General features: G+C 41.5%; 4 protein-coding genes and 1 long non-coding RNA gene across 5 annotated transcripts; 4 read left to right on the forward strand and 1 right to left on the reverse strand.

Moving 5' to 3' along the window:
- The first annotated feature begins 423 nt into the window (after positions 1–423).
- Positions 424–6,901, forward strand: rgs9b (regulator of G protein signaling 9b). The gene is made up of 19 exons (XM_089016164.1): positions 424–636; positions 1,280–1,376; positions 1,768–1,818; positions 1,906–2,012; positions 2,155–2,206; positions 2,356–2,414; positions 2,497–2,573; positions 2,673–2,754; positions 3,037–3,099; positions 3,309–3,338; positions 3,813–3,874; positions 4,002–4,115; positions 4,187–4,302; positions 4,368–4,455; positions 4,531–4,669; positions 4,746–4,828; positions 5,259–5,382; positions 5,897–6,297; positions 6,739–6,901. The coding sequence occupies exons 1-19, from the start codon at positions 568–570 to the stop codon at positions 6,899–6,901; spliced, it is 1,977 nt and encodes a 658-aa protein (XP_088872290.1). The 5' UTR covers positions 424–567.
- On the reverse strand, positions 6,144–7,735 carry LOC148887399 (uncharacterized). The gene is made up of 3 exons (XR_016117706.1): positions 7,617–7,735; positions 6,734–6,912; positions 6,144–6,281 (listed from the first exon to the last, which is right to left on the reverse strand). It is a non-coding gene; the product is annotated as an uncharacterized LOC148887399 (long non-coding RNA).
- A 2,031-nt stretch (positions 7,736–9,766) lies between these two features.
- Positions 9,767–11,246, forward strand: LOC148887400 (parvalbumin, thymic-like). Its single transcript, XM_089016166.1, has 4 exons — positions 9,767–9,944; positions 10,012–10,144; positions 10,218–10,327; positions 10,689–11,246. Exons 1-4 carry the CDS (start codon positions 9,884–9,886, stop codon positions 10,715–10,717), a joined length of 333 nt encoding a protein of 110 aa, XP_088872292.1. The 5' UTR covers positions 9,767–9,883; the 3' UTR covers positions 10,718–11,246.
- A 243-nt stretch (positions 11,247–11,489) lies between these two features.
- Positions 11,490–15,160, forward strand: pvalb9 (parvalbumin 9). The gene is made up of 5 exons (XM_089015591.1): positions 11,490–12,599; positions 13,662–13,729; positions 14,116–14,248; positions 14,550–14,659; positions 14,989–15,160. Exons 2-5 carry the CDS (start codon positions 13,669–13,671, stop codon positions 15,012–15,014), a joined length of 330 nt encoding a protein of 109 aa, XP_088871717.1. The 5' UTR covers positions 11,490–12,599; positions 13,662–13,668; the 3' UTR covers positions 15,015–15,160.
- A 353-nt stretch (positions 15,161–15,513) lies between these two features.
- Positions 15,514–20,607, forward strand: ccz1 (CCZ1 vacuolar protein trafficking and biogenesis associated). Its single transcript, XM_089015084.1, has 17 exons — positions 15,514–15,625; positions 15,945–16,019; positions 16,111–16,207; positions 16,306–16,403; positions 16,496–16,589; positions 16,669–16,749; positions 16,825–16,872; positions 17,026–17,109; positions 17,495–17,670; positions 17,746–17,827; positions 17,915–17,976; positions 18,048–18,159; positions 18,459–18,492; positions 18,561–18,678; positions 19,589–19,747; positions 19,810–19,937; positions 20,009–20,607. Exons 2-17 carry the CDS (start codon positions 16,006–16,008, stop codon positions 20,062–20,064), a joined length of 1,443 nt encoding a protein of 480 aa, XP_088871210.1. The 5' UTR covers positions 15,514–15,625; positions 15,945–16,005; the 3' UTR covers positions 20,065–20,607.
- Positions 20,608–20,682: the final 75 nt, after the last annotated feature.

Genomic DNA, 20,682 nt, shown 5'->3' on the forward strand with positions numbered 1-20,682 from the left:
AAAGACACATTTATATCGAGTCGTTGACACATGACCCTAATTCGGAGTGGGACGCAATGTAAACTCCAACTGAGATCTTGGGAAGTGAACATAACGACACATTTCAAATAATAAGTGACAAAAAGCATTTTATTTTGATATAAAATCATAAAAACAAAACTTTAAACTCGTCATAATTCAACACCGCCTCCATGTTTACTCTTATTGTGTAACTCCAACCAATTAGTTTTGAGGCATGGTGCGTCGTTCAGGGACAAACGGAGTTAATAAACACACTGATTAAAAAAATGCACTTTCTGTTCGAACAAACTTACTTGCGCCTTATCATCATTTATAAACGTATATCGTATAATGTATCTTGTTACAAATGGAATAACAATGCAATACTAATTTGCTAGTCATAACAATCATTCTTTTTTCCGAGGTCGTTTTGAGTACGCGAAGGCACCATCGGTATTGATTATCCTCTCCAGTCAGCATCCGGAGGCGACACACACGGCTCGTAGTTCCATCGAGCGTGTGTGTACGTTTGTGTGCGGTCAGTGGTCATTCTTATCATTCGGCAGCATGACAATTAGAAACACTCTGCGGGATCACGGGCAGAGATATCGGCCGCGAATGGCGTGTCTTAAAAAGGTAAGATTCTGCTCATACAAAACTGCCAGCCCTCATGCTCCATGACAGTACTGTATATCTATAGGCATGGAAATCAAAAAGCGTGTATTGTGTATTGAACATAATCTCAATTATTCTTTTGCATGGGTTATTGACTCTGACCAGTTTGTGTGGTTTTAAAATTGAATGTAAATAAGTCAACGGATGATTAGAAATGCATGACGTGTTATCAGAATGTCATCACCGACTTCATAAACTGCTTACTCGCTCACAGTAATGAGGTCATCCAGTTTAATAAGCTTTAAGACAGGATCATTGTTGTGGAAGTGGGGACAATACAGAATAGAACTTAATCCAGCTACTGGATCTTCACTCATCTCGCCCACATCACTTCACATGTGCACTTCAATTTACACTTTTGTGTCGATTTTCGCTCCAGTTGAGTCTGAAGGCCCGAAGCAACATTCCAGAAAATCAAGTGACACCATATATTCATCTTACCTGAAACACATTTCAAGTTCTGCCACTCAAAGCATCTGGAGGACATTTCAATCTTAAACTGCCCTCGCAATCAGTTGTCAAAGCAACCCGTCTAGCCTCCTCGCCGGCCAGCATCCTCCACATTAGTTGTCATGGTAACCTCTTTCTCCTCCCCGCCCTCCAGGCTGAAAAGGTACTGCTGGAGATGCAGGATTCCAAATCTGGAGTGAAGTCTCAGCCGCAGCGACTGGTCATCACCACCATACCGCACGCTATTACCGGTGAGCACACACACACACACACAGATAACACACTGATGAACAGCACACACTTGATGCTGAGTGATTGCGTAATCAACGTCTGACAACCGAGACGCAGCGCCTCAAACTCGAGAGCGCCAGATTTTGTCACCATGACAACCCCGCTGGACTTGACAAAGTGAAGTCACAGCGGAAGAAAAACAGACTCAAGAGGGAGAATATGTCGCTAATGACATTTACTTCTATTTTCTTCCCTGTCTTTTTTTTCTCACTGCATCATATTAGCCAGAAAATCCCACAGGCAGTCAAGGTCGTATGTCGGAGGGGGTCTGGCATTTACACCCCATGCGCACACACGCACACGTGTGCGCGCTGTCAATCAAATCATGTCATTTGAATATGTGGTCTCTAGGCGAAGACATCGTTGCGTGGCTGGCAGATAGATTCCAAATAGACACCAGAGGTGAGTTTTCACGCCTTCGCAACTTTGAAAGTCAAACGCGGGGTGAAGAAACACTTATGAAGTTCTGCCTTGTGTTGCTGTGGTCAGAGGCCAGAGGTTTGGGTTCCATGCTGGTGGCAATGGGCTTCGTGTACCCGTTGCAGGACCACAAACGTTTGCTGCTGAAGCCTGACGCGTCACTCTATCGCTTCCAGGTAACCAACAAATGAGCACTAAATTAGTGTGACAAATATCTTTATTTCCAAGCGTATGTATTTTTTTTTATTTTCAAGGCAGCAAATGAGTTCAAATGTATCAGTCTTCATTTTCATCGATGCATCACACATTTCATTTCAGACGCCATATTTCTGGCCTGTCCAGCAGTGGCCTGTGGAGGATACAGACTACGGTGAGTTTGATTCCATTTTATTCATTCCCTTCCAGATGATGTGTAAAAATATGTCCATTCCAGTGCCAGGGTTTTTGTCATTTTCACTCAAAATGCAGAATATTGACACATCTTGTGTGCTCGCTCTAATCCATCTACCTGTGTCGTAGCAATCTATTTGGCCAAAAGGAACATACGCAAGAAGGGAATCTTGGAGATGCACGAGCAGGTCAGAGAGACGGAAAACGTAGCTGCTACTGCTGCCGCCGCCAAAGTGGCTTAATTAATGGTTATTTTTGTTGTGTCCTCAGGAGCAGTACAATCGCCTTCACAAGTGGATGAATCACAAATGGGACTTTATCGTGATGCAGGCGAAAGAACAATACAGGTAGGATGCACATGTCATAATTTAATGTATTTGTTTTGGTTTGTTGTGAAACTGCATGGATAGAATGAGTAACAAAAAAAATGTTATGTCTAACCCAAGAGCCGCCAAGGAGAGGAAGAAACCGGACCGCGTGGTGTTTGACTGTCAGGAGAGGGCCTATTGGGTGGTCCACCGACCCCCGGTAAGAAACTCACACTCACACACTGCAACTAAATTGCATCTCCTTTCTTGGCGGGGTCTCTCATTATCTCTCCCTGCGACGCCGCGTTGCTTTCACATCTCCTATCGGAGCCAAAAGGTCACACCTGATGAATATTTCACGCCGCGTAAGAGAATGACATCCCGTCAGGCGCCCTAATAACATGATCAGTGGTCCATTGTAGTCACCGAAAAGGGTTAATAGCAACGCATTGTCGTTATATATTTAATTTGATGAGTTTTGTGTTTGTGTGTGTGTGTATAGCCTGGAACGGTGAGTGCCATGGACTACGGACTGGATCGGCGAATTGATCCAAACACAGACGAGGTAACAGGTGAGCAAATAATCTTCTCATCAGTGAGATTCTCTTCCACGATGCTTTTTATTGTCTTTTTCCTTGACTAAGCCCGCTTCCCCTTTTCTCTCGTTTTCTGTCTCCTGCAGGCTTTTTCTTCCTGCTTCGTTTATTTCTCCACTACCCGTAATTCACACGGTTCTCGCAGATCTGTCATTACACCCTGTGTGGTTTTTTTTAGGCGAGAACACCCGACTACTATGAGAGAATTGTAAGAATTTTACATCTGTTAATGCTCTCAATCATTATCTACAGTATTTTCCGGTGTAAAAGGCGCACCCACAATAATAATAATAATAATACATTTCATTTCTAAGCGCCTTTCAAAACTCTCAAGGACAGGATTGGTGTATTTTTAAACGTTTCCCATATATAAGGCGCACCGGACTATAAGGTGCACCTTCAATGACTAAAAAAAGTTGTATAAAATATAATATATGAATATAGAAAAGTTCCAAATATAAGGCACACCACATTATAAGGTGCTTTTCTACAGTGGGAAATGGAATCGGTGCCTAGTGACAGAAGTTGTGAGACCTGTTGTGGCTCAAAATTACTTCACATATAAGGCACAGGGTCATTTTTTTGAAAATAAAGGCTTTTATGGTGCGCCTTGTAACACCAGAAAATACCGTTTGTATGTTTTGCCCTATGTTTTGAATTGTCACCTTGTCTTTTTTTGCAGATGATCTTCACCCAGCTGTCCATCATGAGGCCCAGAGTCAAATCGTCTGTGTCCATCGGCGCGTACGTTTGTCCTCCATATTTTCTTGCATAATCCTGTTGTGCAAGGTAGCGGTGAAAAGGACTAGATATTAAAAATCATGGTCACATTTAATGTAGGTCATACTGTACTTGCATACTTTCCTGACAGGTTGGTGAAATATAGTGCAACCTACAAGAGCCATGACCCGTTGCTCTCCAAATGCCTTCCCAGTAACCCTTGGCACACGGACGATGTCACGTACTGGACTTTGAACATGCCCAAGTCAGTACGCAATCGGATGAGATTCGCACGCGGCTGGATGATTTTGATTTTTTTTTCTTTCGTTGCGGCAGTGTGGAAACGCCCACCAAGATGCGCGTGGAGCGCTGGACGTTCAGTTTCGGCGAGCTGCTCTTGGACCCTCGCGGGCGTGACGACTTTAGGCGTTTCCTCAAGAAAGAGTTCAGCGGTATGAAGACGGCGGCCATTGTGGGAGATATTTTGGGAGACAAAATGGTGGCTTTTTTTTTGCAGGTGAAAACATGGCATTCTGGGAAGGATGCGAGGATTTAAAGTGGGGCACGGCGGCGACGATGCGAGAGAAGGCCGAGCAGATCTATAAGTATTTTGAGACTTTTATTTTGAAATAAAGATATTATCAAGGGCTAATGGTCCCTGTACACCTTTTGATCATCAGGACTTTTCTGGCCCGCGGTGCCCCGAGGTGGATCAACATTGACGGCAAGACGATGGAGATCACGGTGAACGGCCTGAAGCATCCTCATCGATACGTGCTGGATGCCGCCCAGACCCACATCTACATGCTCATGAAGAAAGTCAGTTATCGACCGGCACGCGAACTTTGTCCACGTTCTCCTTTGCACCGATTCACCGCTCGTTATGGAATTACAGGACTCGTACGGCCGCTACATGAAATCTCAGGTGTTCAAAGATACGTTGAAGAAGGCCATCTGCCCAGAGGAGCACAAGTTCACGTAAGTGGTCAACACCTTCTTTTTGACCCAATGCCCCTTGAAGCTTTTTAGGAGTACCGTATTTCCAGTGTATAAAGCGCACCCAAAGTGCAGGGGGAAAAAACACTGTACATAGCATCACAAAGTATGTAGAAAGCAGATACAAAACGTGTCATAAGACTGAAAACAATGTATCAGTGAAAAAGAACCATACATCGTATCAAATATACATTTTAGATATAAGAATATACACAATCGTGATTATTCTACAAAAGCAACGAGCATTTGAAGTGAGGCGCAGTACCGTCTTTGGCCGCCAGACGGCGGTCTCCCCATTCATTTCAATTCAAAGACCACTTTCCCATTCATTCATTCACCTTCATTGGAGTGCGATTTATATTCCTTATAAACCGGAGAATACTGCATTTTTAAACCACCTGTGTTCTCCCAGGGACGCCCAGTTAGAACAGAATGCCAAGAACCGACGGCCCAGCTTGAGTCCCATCATCCTACGGCAGCAGGAGCTGGAGGAGCGAGCCAGGATGGCCGCCAACGCGCCCGTCGACATCACGCAGGTCATGAGCAAACTCAGCAAGCACAAATAATGACACTGCGTGCGTCTTTCTGCTTGGTCAGATTCATTTGAGCAAATGTAGGACCTAAAATTTCAGCCTCAAAATGTGTCGCTTCAGCTTTTGTCGCCATCTAAAGCATCACCAGCAATGTCCGTGTTGTATTGGCTCGGTTTACTGTTTGTCCCCCAAAGCCACCCCAATCCATGATTCCATGCGCAACTTGTAATGTCTGCACACATGTTATGCTATCTATTATTAAAACATCCAGCAGCACCTCATCTGTCTGTCCCGTCATTCCCCACCCCTCACCCGCTGTCGCCGATGTCCATCCGGCTCATGATGACCATCATTAAGTTGCATTGTCCACCGAAGAGTCATGATGAAAAAAAAATGTAAGCAAAATCTTTAATTTGTGATTTTTCCATTCATAAAAATCAAACCTAAAATAATCAGCTATTTCTTCCCATTTTAAAATAGCAACACCCGTAACTTATTTTTGTTTTTCATCCCACAGCTGTGCCGCTACACCACCCCGGTGCCGCACTTGGCGGTATATTCCGGCCTTATCGACTCCCCCTCCGCCAACGCCTCGTCCTCCTTGGCCGTCCTTGCCCCTTGCCCATCTCCGGTCAGCGTTACCCCGGACAGCACCTCCACCTCCGAGCGGAGGGTGGAACCCGGGGGTAAACCGGAACAAGATGGCGAGGACTTGCAAACACCCAGCTCAACGTGCAAATCACGAGTGGCTCTTTCGCTGCGGCGGCTGCTGAGACGGAGTTGCGGTGTGGGCGGCGGACCCTCCGCCGTCTTCGCCAGCCTGTCTCCCAAGTGCCACGCGTCCGCCGGGGCGAGTGGACGTATCCGGCCGATTAGTCCGGACGCCTCCAGCCAGGCCCCACCTCGAAGGATTGGCAAGTGAGTGTGAAGCATTTCCAAAGCAGATTTTAGTCTGAGATGGACTTAAGTTTACGTGCATTACTGATTAAAAAAAATATTTAGCTATCTAGCTAGCTAGCTAAGTTTATGTGCATCACTGATTTAAAAAAAAATCCATCGAGCTAGCTATATACTGTATCTAACTACAGTACCTATGTAGCTAGCTATCTCACTATCTAGCGAGCTAGCTAGCTTGCTGGTTAGCTAGCTATCTGTCTGTCTGTCTTTAGGACAAAAACCGTTTCTTCATGACTTGTGTACCCTCAGTAAAGAAATGTATCCTGTGATTGTAAAGTGACCTTCAGAGTTTTGATAGGCGCTTATAAATAAAATGTATTTTTGAGAAACAATTTTTTGCCAACATTTTTTCGCCTAAGCCAATAGGGGGCAGAATAATACTGACATTCACACCCACTGCAGCTTTTTCCAGATCAAGGTGGACATCCCCCCAGAATGTCGGATCTACCCCATCGAATCCGAGGATGAAGACGAGGAGACCCGAGCCTCCTCCCAAGGAGCTTTAGGGACCAAGGAGATCATCTGCCCCTGGGAGAGCCTCACCCCTCGCAACGGTACTGGCTAAAAGAAACAAACCTTCACCCCAAAAAAAGAGAAAAAGGTACAGAAAAGATTTATTTTAATGGGATCAAACTTACCCTTGAACATGTGTCGAAAAGCTTTTTAAAGTGAGTTGTAGCGTTCACATACAAACCTCATTCCGAGTAGCCCCACTGCAGCCTTTCCGCCTTATTTCGTTTTTGCCTTACGCCGACTAATAATGTTATTTGAAAAACAACCACACTGTACGAAACAAGGAAATTCCCATTTTAAATCGCCAAAGATGACATTTGGACTGAGCCCCTTGGTGTTAAATTGACTAATTATGTCATATAGTTGCTGTCAATTGAAAAAAAAACAATTCTTTTTTATAACTAACTTTTATCTAGCGGTGGTCCATTGAGACGACTTCTCATGCACGTGAAGAAAATCACTTTTAGCAGCACTTTGTTTTTTTTATGTGACGCTGTTTTTTTTTTTTTGTACTCTAGCGATGTTTCGGTGCTCGGCGTCAGCAACGCGTGTTTACATCTTTAAGAATGTGAATTTTTAGGTCAAAATTGTGCTGATGTTGAACGGGCACATTCCATAACTTGTGTCAAGTGCCTCAATGATGAGTATGCGAATAAATGACTCGTGTGTTAAAGCTGAAGTTTCCCATCCGTCTCTCATAGGCAACCATACGAAGGCGAATTTTAAATTTAATGGCCTACAAGTACAAAAAAAAACAATTTAACCACCTTAGTAACCGTTATGACAGTCCCTCCTCTGGCATTCGTCGAACCCCCTTGATCGTGTCCACCCTCTGGCAACAAAATCACCGATGCTGGAGTTTTGCGTGGCACACCCAAACAGCATCAGGATGTTGTTGTCAGAAGTTAGCAATGGGGGGCATCTTTGCCTCTCTAGTAAAAAAAAAAGACATGAAAAATAAACATTAGGACTACATTACTACTACTACTACTACTACTACTACTACTACTACTACATTAAATGCAGCGTGAGAAATCTTAGATTTTTTTTCTTTCATCAGAAAAAAAGCGTTAATTCATAATTGATATGCGTCTGGAGTTATCCATGGTTGAAGTGGGGGTGGATGTCCCAAATACAATGCAATACATATATATTGGTTTCTATAGCGCTTTAACAACAGCTGAAGCTGGAATAAAGCGCTAACATGGAAAAAAAAAAGAAATTCTGCCCCTTTGTGGAAGCCATAGGTCTGACCTGCGCTTTATCGACCCTCAAGCATGAAAAACAATACCCAAACACATTCGGGAATGGCGCTCTATGTCATATTATCAATTACCCTACGCCGTAAATCACAAGGAAACATTGTTTATTAACACAGTATTCATACCTGTGCCCGTTCCCACGACATGCTGAAAACTCCATATCCCAAAACGACCAGCGGACCACTCCCCAACTTCACTCCTCTCTGTTCTCCAACCACTAACTCCGATGGCTTCAAACCGAAAATGCAATTGCCACCCCATTCCTCTCCACGTATGTCCCACTCCAACTCCCCCTTTTCCCGCTTCTCATCCATCACACAGGAAACCTGGTCTTCCTGAAAACAAGCCCGGGAGTAAGGAAAGGCACAAGGCCGAGGGTGGGCCGGCGAGGGCGCAGATGTGAGAGGGGGACGTGGGGGGGGGACAGAGGATGTTTTTGTCGTTGCTCGGCCTGTCGCTAGTCTCACCCGTAGGTCCATCCTGAGGAAACAGGGCTGGCGTCACCGTGTGGCTGAGCCAGAGGCCCTCACGTGGTGCTTGTGTGATACCGTAACTACTACCCCCCCCTGCACACAGAATTTGCTATAAGCCTCATCTGAATAACTGCAGGCTCCATGTGGGGATTCAAACCCTCAACCGTACTGCCCACTAAAGGTACAACTTTTTATTTTCTGCTACTCATATGAAAATGGACGAAATGATGTTACTTCACAGAAACTACAAATGTCCAGTCTTTTTGTCAGAAAAAAACGACCCTATTATAATAGTTTAATAATAATAATAATACATTTCATTTATAAGCGTCTTTCAAAACTCTCAAGGTCACTTTACAGTCACAGGATAAGTTTTTCTGTAGGTGAGCAGCGGCAGCCACATGCACCGGCGTTCACTTAACCCGGAATAACTTAAATAGATAGAAAGCTAGCTGGCTGGGTAGATAGCTAATAGCTAACCACCTAGCTAGGTAATAGATTGCTAATAGCTAGCTAATAGATAACTAATTGATAGCTAGCTAGTTGGATAGATAGCTCATAGATAGCCAGATAGCTCATAGATGGCTGATAGATAGCCAGCTAGCTAGGTATTAGATAGTTGATAGTTAGCTAGTTAAATAACTAGCTAATAGACAGATAGCTAATATATAGCCAGCTAGCTAGCTGGATAGATAGCTAATAGATAGTCAGCTAGCTAGGTAATAGCTAATATTTAGCCAGCTAACTAGCTAGCTAATAGATAGCTAATTAATAGCTAACTAGCTGGATAGATAGCTAATAAATAGCCAGCTAGCTAGCTAGCTCATTCACATATCCATGGAGTTGAGCCTGATTGTGACAGAGGCCCGGATAAAAACAGGATGTTTATAACTGGTGGAAAGGCCGCATGGATGAATACAAGGATGGCAACGAGCCAGTAAGTGAAGCGGTTAGGGGGAATGTTTGCATCTGTCCATATGCACTGTGCTTATAATCAATATCCTTCCATGTTGATTGTCCATATTTAGGTTTACGAGGATCCAAAGTCTTCCCCAGCTGATTTTGTAGTCAAAGCTCAACACGGGTTGTACGTTTGAAGTGGTCAGCTGCAGGTGGCAGCGGACAGAAGGACGCTGGTGGCTTCTGACACCTGGCGGAGGGGTTTGGGTAGAGGGTCTGGGGGGGGGGGGGGGTGGTAAAGCCTATTGACCACACCGCCTTGTTTCTTTCCGCCCGTCGAGTCCGTCGTCCATCACACCGCGGTGGCCGCTCGCTTTGACCACAACAGTCTCCGTCGTCATGGCCATCACCGACGTTCTAGCCGTCTCGGATATTACCTCGGCGCTAAACGCGTGTAAAGGTAAATGCTTTATTTTGAATGCCAAAATTCCAAGCTTGATTTATTATTATTATTATTTTTATTTCAGCAAAGGATTCCTTTAACCCAAAGATGTTTTTCAAAGCGGTGGGTTTATCGAAAAAGACCCCAACGGAGATCGAGAAGGTTTTTAATATCTTGGACCAGGATAAAAGTGGCTTCATTGAGCAGGATGAGCTACAGTTGAGTGTTTTTCTTTACCTTCTTCTTCTCCTCATGTCATTTCAAACGTCATTGATAACTTTGCCCGTTAAGACTTTTCTTGCAGAACTTCTCCAAAGGAGCCAGGACGCTGACCGCCGCTGAGACCAGAGGCTTCCTGCTCGAAGGCGACTCTGATGGTGATGGCAAGATTGGCTGGGAAGGTCGGTGATATTTTGGTTTTTTTTTTCTAATTAAAAATAACTTCTTTTTGACTGCAAATACGTATACCCACTGAATATGAATGACCACTCGTTGCCAGAAGAGGGCAGCAAAGGTTTACTTTTATCTACCTGAATCTCAACGTAATATACAGTAAAGTCTCGTTATATCGATACTCAAGGGAGTCCGAAAAAATATCGATATAACCGGGACTATCGATATATCCGATATCGATATAATGAGACTTTACTGTATCTTATTTATCATAAGATGTCCACATTGATTTGGCTTGAGCATAAAAATGTCAATTTGGCTTTTATTAATAAGATTACTTATTTTTTATCTCTTTGTTCCATATTTCAGAGTTTTCTGCACTGGTCAAGTCTTCCTAAGTCTTCTGCTTTATTGGATGTGAATCATCTCAGGGTGGATGTTGACTTAGCAACAGTTATGCGAGTAGATTAAAAAAAGTGTTCAAAGTGTCTTAAAAAAAGTAATACATAAATGTTTCGTTTGCGATATTAGTTTTAAATAAAGACACTCCCTTAAAAAACACATTTGATATTTTATCAGCTTTAATATAGCTAAAAAAATCACCACATAAGTGCTCCAATCGGCTTTCATCAAGTTGTTTGGGGGCCATCAAAAGAAATATCAATAACGCCTGATCGGTAATTAATTGAAACGCAAAGTTGTGCTGCGGCAATGCTGACACACCATAACAAAGATGTAAAAATAAAATAAAAACATGGCGAAATAATGACCTTTAATCCCCAGGTTCCTTGGTTTGTATCAATATATAATATAAAAACCCCATTGGTGAGAAAGAAGCTGGTCGTCAAGGTAACCAAATATAATTATTAAAATAAATTGAATGTGAACTGTAGCTACTAAATAATTTCTAGGGTGAAAAAAATTATGCATGGATTTGTGAAATGTGCACATTTAATAATATTACGCACTTACGAGTTCCCATGAAATCATGTTTATTTTGCTGACAGATGTTGTCATGTAGTCGGGGGGGGGGGGGGGGGGGGGGGCATCTCACATGATCCATAGGCATGCGTACCAAAATGCATTTTGTGCAGCATATCTTGTTTTATCCGGCTTACTGGGGGGGGGGGGGGGGGATACAGAAAAAAAAAAAGAATGGGCCCCTTTATTCTTTAATCCGGGAAATGTCACGCGTTTAACAATAGCGCCAGCATTCTTTTCACATCATTTTTCCTATTTAGCTTAATAAATAAACACCTCGTGGTACAAGTGATAACTTTTAATAACCCATTCACTGCCATTCACTAATTTATATACATCGAGCACCATTCCTGATTGTTTTTTTTTCATGCTTGGGTGACGATAAAGCGCTGGCCATGGCCTGTGACAATGTTTTTCCTTTCCACAAGGGGGCAGCATTTCCCCTTTTTTTTCTTGTTAGCGCTTTGTTCCATCTTAAGCTGTTGTTAAAGCGCTATATAAACCAATACATGTATGTATTTTGGACAGCCACCCTCATTTCAAGATCATATAACTCCAAACTCTTATAATTTAGGAATTAACTCTAGACCTAAAACTCAATATTCTGTGGGTCCTGGAATTGGAGTGACAATGACAACAACCCTGGTACTGGAGTGGACACACTTTTGCACATCGTCTGGCAGTGAATGAGTTAAAATAATCCTTATTCAAAATGTACCATTTTACATTTGGAGCTATTTAATTAACTTTTACATTGTTTTTTCTTTATTTAGATTTGTTTGTGTCACTCTTGGAAAAATTCATCCTCTCATATACATATATCATAAATAATATTTATTTATTGCCTTTTTTTTAGGCACAGTCCCTCATCTCACCCCATTTCCTTGTCATCTCTCATCCATTTTTAAAAATCCAACATTCCCCTTCAGCATAATAGTTCCCACCCCCTTCTGCGAGACAGTTTAAAACACCTTGAATAAACACGATATGTGTATAATCTCTCACTTGCACTCGACGAGAGAGCAAAGGCAGGGAGGGGAGCCTGTGGAACAGCGACAAAAAGACAGCATAGAAAACCCGATTTGATAAATAAAATAAAATCATACACCGCCATAGCTGAAAAAAAAGACTGAACATCGCTATCAAAAGTTTATCGGGCAGGTAGAGCAACACGAGCTTCCGCAGAGGGGAACATCAGATATCCCGCAGTGGAAATTGAAGAAGAGGCTATCAGAGGGTTTCACCACACGACTCTTAAACTGCGCTTTTGGAACCTGCGAGGACAGCCGACATACAGAGGTGAGTCGCACATCTGTCAAATACATTTTTATTTCATTAAAAACCAGTTGATGGACATTTCTTGTGTGAGACAAACTGCAAACTACACCCACGATATTAAACAGATTTAAATTAGCGCCGGTTGTTCCGGTTTATTCTTTATAGCAACTGCTAACATGTCTAAATAAAAAATGTCAATCTAATTCAAAATTACCTTGCTGCTTATGAATCATACCATTCAGAAATACCCTCATTTTATTTTTCTATTTTTTCAATATACAGGTACTGATGTTCAATATCATTTATGCATGAAAGGGTTAATTTTTTTTTTGTATGGTGTTTGTGTATTCGATTTACATTTCATGATTTTATGTAATTTTCGTACATTATTGAACGATCTTTCATCGAGATACTCTCCTATTTACATCCCGTGAGAGGCTATACTCTACCCCTCTTTCCCTTTATAATCAATATGTAACCAAAAGTCCCCTCGAGACAATGTAATCAATAAACCTGTGCTTAGTCAGCCATATAATGAAGTCATATATACCCAAAATATTCCTACAATTAATTGTAAGGGATGAAATGCAAATATTTTGCACTCAATGTCACTATTAGGTTCAATAAAGGCCTGTTATGCTTAGTTTTACTGCTTATTGCTTTCTACTATCTTTGTGACTGCTTTATTTCCTATATGTATCCCATATTGTCCATGTTAAGCGCTTTCTTACAGTTTCAAGTGCTATAGAAATCAATATGTCTATTGGCTATCTATTACCTGTCTAGATGGCTAGCTAGCTATCTCTATCTATTAGCTATACAGCTATCTAACTGGCTAGCTATCGATTAGCTATTTATTAGCTAGCGTGCTCGCTTTCTATCCAACTATTTGAGTGAACGCTGGCGCGCGTGGCTGCCGCTGCTCACGCACAGAAAAGCTTATCCTGTGACTGTAAAGTGACCTTGAGAGTTTTGAAAGGCGCTTATAAATGAAATGCATTATTATTATTAATATATTAAAGAAAAGAAGGTATTCTATGGCCCAAAATGGCGTCAAAAACTCTTTTTTTTCCCACTCCACAGAAACAGCATGTCCCTCACTTCCATCCTCTCGGCTGAAGATATTGAAAATGCAGTGAAAGACTGTCAAGGTAAAACCCATCCTGCCAAACTATATAATATGCATCAGATTATTATTATTTTTAATAACCTCTAGACCAGGTTTGTAATCTTTTCTGGAGCAGCGTCATTTCATTTAGGTACAGTAACCTCTTATCTGCACCTTTGGATGATTGCAAAAGCTTTTTTCAATCATCCTGTCTGTTTAAGTGCTTGCATGACTTTGCTAAACTTAAAAAAAAAGGAGCAAGCACATCCATTTTTAATCTCATCTCACAGGCTTTCTCCTGTGAGCTATTTATTTTTTGCTTTGACTTTGCAGTCCAAAAAAATGGAAATTGCGACTACTTGGATGTTGCATCGAATTTGACAGCCATTCATTCGGCCCTTTTGATTATTATTATTTTTTTTAATACAGATCCAGACTCATTCTGCCATAAGAAATTCTTTGGACTATGTGGCCTTTCCTCCAAGACACCTGAAGAGGTCCAAAATGTCTTCCAAATCCTCGATGAGGACAACAGCGGCTACCTTGAGGAGTCAGAGCTCAAGTGGGACATTTTATCATTTTGTGGTGTTTATTTATTTAAAGCTCTCTTAATGGTAAAATGTCACAGTGTGCATGACAGACAGATTAGCGACCTACTCGCACATCTGTATGAAAGCCCTCCTTTTGTAATCCATGTGGATTATAATGATCTATGTGTTATCATGGCGTTTTTCTTACATAATTCACCTTTTGTTGTGCTAAAATGTCCCCCCAAATAAAACATTATGAGTCCTCCTGGTTTGAAAAATTGACGCAATGCATCTTGGATGCGACTGAGCCACCTTTGTTTTTTTTTTTTATAGGTTTTTCCTGCAGCGGTTTGTCCCTGGAGCGAGAACGCTGACCGAAGCTGAAACCAAAAGCTTCATCTCGGCAGCAGATGACGACAGCGATGGCAAAATCGGAGCAGAGGGTCAGTATCTGATTTCCCGCAGCTCAACCAAGCGGGCATCTGATGCGAAGGGGAACACTTTCTTTTTCCCCCTTGCAGGTTGCTATTTTGATGCACTGAAGTTGAACTAAGGCGTTTAAATTATTTATGATGTTGGACACATTTGTATTTGGGGTATGGTTTGGGGTGTTTTGTTTAAATAAAGTATACAGATTTTATTTTGGGTGGATCCTTTATTTGTGTGTGCTATTCAGATCATATGGAACATGTCAGTCCACACGGTTTAGATTGGGATAAATTTTAAATGTAAAAAAAAACAACTATTTAATCCTTTCTCTGTATCTGTTTAGAGTTCCAGATGATCGTCCTGTCCTGAGGCCTCCATGGATTAATTCTTGCTTCCATTCCCACTGATTTTTGGGGAGATTTTATTTCATTGGCTTGGATATTCCATTTTTTTTCCCTGCCATGTCCTCAATTATAGGAAATAATAAAAAGTCCTCCAAACCTGTGACAAAAGAAAGTAAACGTGTGGACTCTGTTTTATTCAATTAAGTTTATTTACAATTGTATTTTATTTATTATTGTATCTATGCTTGTCTGTGACTGTAAAGTGTCATTAAGAGCTTTGAAAGGCGCTTGAAATAAAATGTATTATTACATATATACATGTATTAAAGTTGGCCACAATGGCTACTTCTAGTCAAGCGCCTTATAACAGCACACCATATTTTATATGTTAATGAAGAATTTACAGAAGCGTATTTGTGGAAAGTGTTATTTCGTGTTAATTGTGAAACAATATTATTATTTATTCATTCACTACGGGGTGTATTTTTGTTTTGCGTGCCACAGTTTCCTCCCGGCTAGTTTTAGGTGTAACACACGTCGCTGTCAAAAGCAGGAAGTACACGATGTAAACTCCTCTTGTTTAGTGGCATTTTTTCTCTGCCGTGATACAACGACTGTTCATTTATGCACTGTAAGGTGAGAGTTTTATTTTTTCCTTTTCTTTCAAGTGTTTCGTTTTGGGTGTTATTTTAAAATATTGTTTGGTCGTCATTCAGTCCACCGGAAAGTTGCTAGCTAAGCTAACGTGCAAAACGTCAATGTTATTGTGTGACATGTCAATGCATAATCACACGGGATTCCTTCTGTGTTACTGTATGTACATGTTCATTTTAAAGTTTTTAATGTACTTGAATGGTTATGGCCGACACGGTTGAAATTACATGGCTCAGCTGATTCAAGAAATAGAAAGATATCAATTGCACAATTTGTATAAAGCCCTGTTTTGCTTCTACAGGTACCGGTATGCTTGCAACACAATTATTCACACAAAAAAAATCCAGACAAACGTGACACTGATGCTGATGATTAGGTAAAAACATTCTTTTTTTTAGACGGCATAATGTGATCATAAAAATAACCTGGTATAATTTTACATGTACATTTTTGGTGTTGTTTTGTAGCCCCAGAATGGCCTCGGTAACGCAAGAGAAACAGTTCACAGCATGTCTGCTCAATTTCTTTGTTTATAATCCCACATTTGGACCTCGGGAAGGAGAGGTGAGCTTGGAATGTTGCACCCGAACTTGATCTCATTATTATAGATTTACTTTTGTATTGCAAATTACTGATGTCAATTGTTTTTTTAATCCTATTAGGAAGAGAAAAAGATACTGTTTTATCACCCCTGTGACGTGGAGAAGAATGAAAAGATCCGAAACGTGGGCCTTTGTGAAGCTATCGTCCAATTCACAAGGTAGGCGTGTTAGATGGGATCCATTCCAATCAAATGTGAATGATGGAGAGAAATTGTCAGGGAGAGTAGCTAACGTTTGTGTTCTTATTTAGAACATTCTGCCCAACCAAACCAGCAAAATCCCTGCACACGCAGAAGAACCGACAGTTTTTCTTTGAGCCTGAGGAAAACTTTTGGATGGTGATGGTAAATGGTTAAATATTTCCTAAATGGCATTAATTTTCCTAAGCCACTTTAAAAATATATATATATATTTTGGGCTCAGGTGGTTCGAAACCCAATGATTGAAAAACCAAACAAAGATGGAAAGCCTCCCACGATCGAGTACCAGGAAGATGAAATCCTGGTGAGTTTTTGTCATCTTTTTTTAATCGTATCCGCTTTTGAGTTGTTTAAAGTGCTTCCTGCCCCTCCTCTCAAGGACACCGTTTACGGCGCTGTGGTAAAGCAGTGCTACAGCATGTATAAGGTAAGCGCCTATATATATTTTTCCCCTTTTCTCTAAAAGATTTCATAATATTTTTATATCTATAGAATTGTAAGCGTCTCGTCACACTCACAAAGATAATCACAATATGGATCTCATTTTGAATATGGTTGTTTGGACATTTTTTTGCTGCAGCTTTTCAACGGTACATTTGGTCGAGCCATGGATGTCGGCGGAGTGGAACTGCTGACTCAGAAGCTTGAGAAGTTCTTCTACAGGGTAATTTTGTAAATGTTTTGTTTGCCCTGACTGGTAACATCCAACTTACGACCGAGTTCCGTTCTGACCAAACGGTCATAAGTCAAAATGGTCGTAAGTTGAAATCCATTCAAAATGTTGAATAGAGACGCAGAGGCTAAATGACTTGCAAACTCTGATGCCATCACACGGTCGATTGCTGTGCGAGCGTGAGATGCTGGCTGGCTGGCCAAAATTGTTGTACGCGTTGCCGGCCTGCTAGCACGTTGCGGTGCTAGGCGTAGAATTAAAATTTTCAAAATAGGGTCCGGAGGTCGTGGTCGTAAGTCGGATGTTACCTGTATTTACAGTTTTATACACTACCGGTTAGTCATTCCCAATATCTCATAAATATGCCGCATTTCAGTACCTGCAGACGCTCCACCTTCAGTCATGTGACCTCCTGGACGTCTTTGGAGGCATCAGTTTCTTCCCTCTGGATAAGATGACCTACTTGAAAATCCAGTCGTTTGTCAACCGGGTGGAGGAAAATCTCAGTCTCATCCAATACACCGCCTTCCTCTACAACGACCAGCTCATCTGGTTAGCGAGACGGACACATCGGGTCATTTCTGTGGTGGGTGTTAAAAAAAAAAATACATATTTTTTGCATGGCAGGAGCGGCCTAGAACAAGACGATATGAGGATTCTGTACAAATATTTGACCACGTCGCTGTTTCCCAGGCACTCTGAGCCGGAGGTAAGGAAAACGTGTGCATTTCAGCTACTGTCCGTCCATATTTAACACATATTTCTCCTTCTTTGGATTCATTCTGTCCGAATCCAGTTGGCTGGCAGGGACTCTCCTCTGAGGCCGGAGGTCGCGGGCAATTTGTTACATTACGGGAGGTGAGTCCCGAAAGCGTCGTCAAAGATCACGTTGAATTGAATTCAATGCTTACATATGTTGTTCTGGTCAGGTTTTTGACAGGGCCGCCCAACCTGAAAGACCCGGAGGCTAAATTCCGTTTCCCCAAAATCTTTGTCAGCGCACAAAACGGCCATGAGGAGCTGCACCTGATTGTTTATAAGGTAGGCTGATCGGTGACATGCTAATGCTAATGCTTGTTGGGAATTTGAAAGGGATATTTGTCAAATTGCTGTGACGAGTGGTGACATGCTAATGCTAATGCTAATGCGTGTTGGGAATTTGCAAGGGATATTGGTCAAATGACTTGTGAACGGATGACGTCTGTGTTAAATACTCTCAAACTCACGAGATGGATTTTTGAGGATTAGATGTGCATTTTTTTTAAATAACAAGCATGCGCGGCAATGTCATTTCAAAGCTACGTAGCCTTCTAACTGCGTTATGACCCGCTCTCTTCCAGGCGATGAGCGCTGCCGCCTGTTTTATGGTCAACGGTAAGCGTCAAATCGCAACTGTCAATTAAAACGTTTTCCTCTCTCACGGCTTTTTTTGTTCCTCACAGCTTCCGTGCACATGACGAGGGAGTTTTGCGAGCAATTGGATGCCTTGGTGGGGCCGCAGCTCACCTTGCTGGCGTCCGATATATGCGAGCAGTTTACCATCAATCGGAGGATATCAGGGTTCGTTGATGGATTCATGAAAAATGTACAGAAACATAAGTGACCGAGATAATTGCAGCGCGTGATTGGCTAGCGAAGCCGCCAGTCATGTCATCCGTAGAGAATCAATCGGTGTCTGCATTCAAACAAGGTTACAGGCTAATCGGCAGTTTAACTATGACGCCTTTTGTGTTTACAAAAGTGACCAAATTATTTCCTCTCTTCACTTCTTTGTATTTATCTACCTATTTAGCTGGCGACCTAGCTAGCTATCTATTTGCTGTTTATTAGCTATCTGGCTGGCTAGCTGGCTATCTCGCTAACTAGCGATTAGCTAGCTAGCCGGCTAGGTGTCTAGCTGCTCACCCACAGAAAAAAACATCCTGTTACTGTAAAATGACCTTGAGAGTTTTGAAAGGCGATTATAAATAAAATATAGGTACTGTAGTACTTTTTAAAATTATTTTTTGACTTTGTTTTTATTTTTATAATCCTATTTCATCTACCTGTCATCCTGATGGACAGCCATCAAGGCCCCCAATCTCCTTTTACTTCCGATGCATCCGTGACTAATCCACTGGGTTTCAAGAAGCCACTGAATAAATAACCACATCCCATATTTATTTTCTGCTATCTGCTAAGATTTTGGCCGTCGTCACGTCAACTGCGATGGTGATAATCCCCCAGAGTGATTTATCACTATTTATAATTCATACATACTTGACCCACTGTTTTTTTTAATTTACTTTTAATTGCAGTTAAAATGGCTGACTGCGCTGTCAACTATTTCTTTTTAGCGCCTTAAAGCTGACATTTGACAGAAACACCATGGACAAATCCGTTTCCTTTTTCCTTTTAAAGGACAGCCTTGTCATTCCAACCACGTAATTCCAATTTCATGACCGACTCTTTTTGTTTTGCGTCCACAAAGGCCGGAGAAAGAACCCCAGTTTAAGTTCATCTACTTCAACCACATGAACCTGGCTGAGAAAAGCACGATACACATGAGGAAAACTGCCAGCGTTTGTCTCACATCCGTCCATCCGGACCTTATGAAGATCTTGGGGGACATCAATTGCGACTTCGCCAGGTACGCCAAACAACGTTTCAGGAGGCGGTTTAAGATGGAAGTTTCTTTTATTTGTCTTTCAGAGTTGATGAAGATGAAGAAATCATAGTCAAAGCCATGACGGACTACTGGGTTGTTGGCAAAAAGTCTGATCAGCGAGAACTGTACGTGATCCTCAATCAGAAAAACGCCAACCTAATTGAAGTTAATGGTAGGTCTGCAGTAATATTTGTGTGATAACCAACGCCGGATGTCTATAAACGACTTTTTCCTCTTTCGCAGAGGAGGTGAAAAGGCTTTGTGCGACACAATTCAACAACATCTTCTTTTTGGACTGATGGAATGAGTGAGCATAGAGACTTTTTGACCGCACAAGTGTGGCAGAAGCGGTTTCATGCAATAGTTGCACTGTCAAAAATTTAAAAAAACAACAGAAATATTTTTTTTTTTTTTTCAAATGTCATTCCCTTTTGTAAGTATGTGTAATTGGACTTTTATCATGTCATTGTCTTTGCACATTATTCCCCCCAGAGATTTCTATTCAGGTTTTAGCATGTCTTTCATTGAACACCTATTCCGTGTCTCAAACTGGTGTATGCATTACTGCTATTTCAGGTGGGTTTCATCCCCATTCCATTTTTGACTATGATGTCAAAACTTGTGGTTTATAAACAATGCTACTAAAACTGAATAAATTATGTATTAATTTTGCATACTATAAAACCCCCATTATTTCTTATCGGGAATCTTTGTTTGACTTTAGTATCAAAATGATGCTACAGTTGGTTGATAACTAAACGTTTTTGCATAATTTGATACTTGGTTTTGGTATTGCTGCCTATTGATATACAAAGAAAGTAAAATTTACGCTCAGGTTTTAATGTCTTCAAAGTTTTTAATGATTTTTTTTTTTAAATTGGACCTCTGACATGTTCCCATTTGTGATATGTTTCGTT

The sequence above is a fragment of the Hippocampus bargibanti genome, linkage group LG15, assembly GCF_051943395.1.
Source record: "Hippocampus bargibanti isolate YZ-2025 linkage group LG15, ASM5194339v1, whole genome shotgun sequence".
NCBI lineage: Eukaryota > Metazoa > Chordata > Actinopteri > Syngnathiformes > Syngnathidae > Hippocampus > Hippocampus bargibanti.

What these genes read in the sequence shown, in the direction of transcription:
- ccz1 (XM_089015084.1), top strand. An exon ending in TTGAGAAGTTCTTCTACAGG is followed by an intron (nt 17,110 to 17,494) that starts GTAATTTTGTAA and finishes GCCGCATTTCAG; the next exon opens with TACCTGCAGACGCTCCACCT. An exon ending in CCAGGCACTCTGAGCCGGAG is followed by an intron (nt 17,828 to 17,914) that starts GTAAGGAAAACG and finishes GTCCGAATCCAG; the next exon opens with TTGGCTGGCAGGGACTCTCC.
- LOC148887400 (XM_089016166.1), top strand. Translation starts at nt 9,884, where the DNA reads ATGGCCATCACCGACGTTCTAGCCGTCTCGGATATTACCTCGGCGCTA. An exon ending in GGCGCTAAACGCGTGTAAAG is followed by an intron (nt 9,945 to 10,011) that starts GTAAATGCTTTA and finishes TTTTTATTTCAG; the next exon opens with CAAAGGATTCCTTTAACCCA. An exon ending in TGGCAAGATTGGCTGGGAAG is followed by an intron (nt 10,328 to 10,688) that starts GTCGGTGATATT and finishes TCCATATTTCAG; the next exon opens with AGTTTTCTGCACTGGTCAAG.
- rgs9b (XM_089016164.1), top strand. Translation starts at nt 568, where the DNA reads ATGACAATTAGAAACACTCTGCGGGATCACGGGCAGAGATATCGGCCG. An exon ending in CCGACTACTATGAGAGAATT is followed by an intron (nt 3,339 to 3,812) that starts GTAAGAATTTTA and finishes CTTTTTTTGCAG; the next exon opens with ATGATCTTCACCCAGCTGTC. An exon ending in AAGGCCGAGCAGATCTATAA is followed by an intron (nt 4,456 to 4,530) that starts GTATTTTGAGAC and finishes TTTGATCATCAG; the next exon opens with GACTTTTCTGGCCCGCGGTG.
- pvalb9 (XM_089015591.1), top strand. Translation starts at nt 13,669, where the DNA reads ATGTCCCTCACTTCCATCCTCTCGGCTGAAGATATTGAAAATGCAGTG. An exon ending in TGCAGTGAAAGACTGTCAAG is followed by an intron (nt 13,730 to 14,115) that starts GTAAAACCCATC and finishes TTTTTAATACAG; the next exon opens with ATCCAGACTCATTCTGCCAT. An exon ending in TGGCAAAATCGGAGCAGAGG is followed by an intron (nt 14,660 to 14,988) that starts GTCAGTATCTGA and finishes GTATCTGTTTAG; the next exon opens with AGTTCCAGATGATCGTCCTG.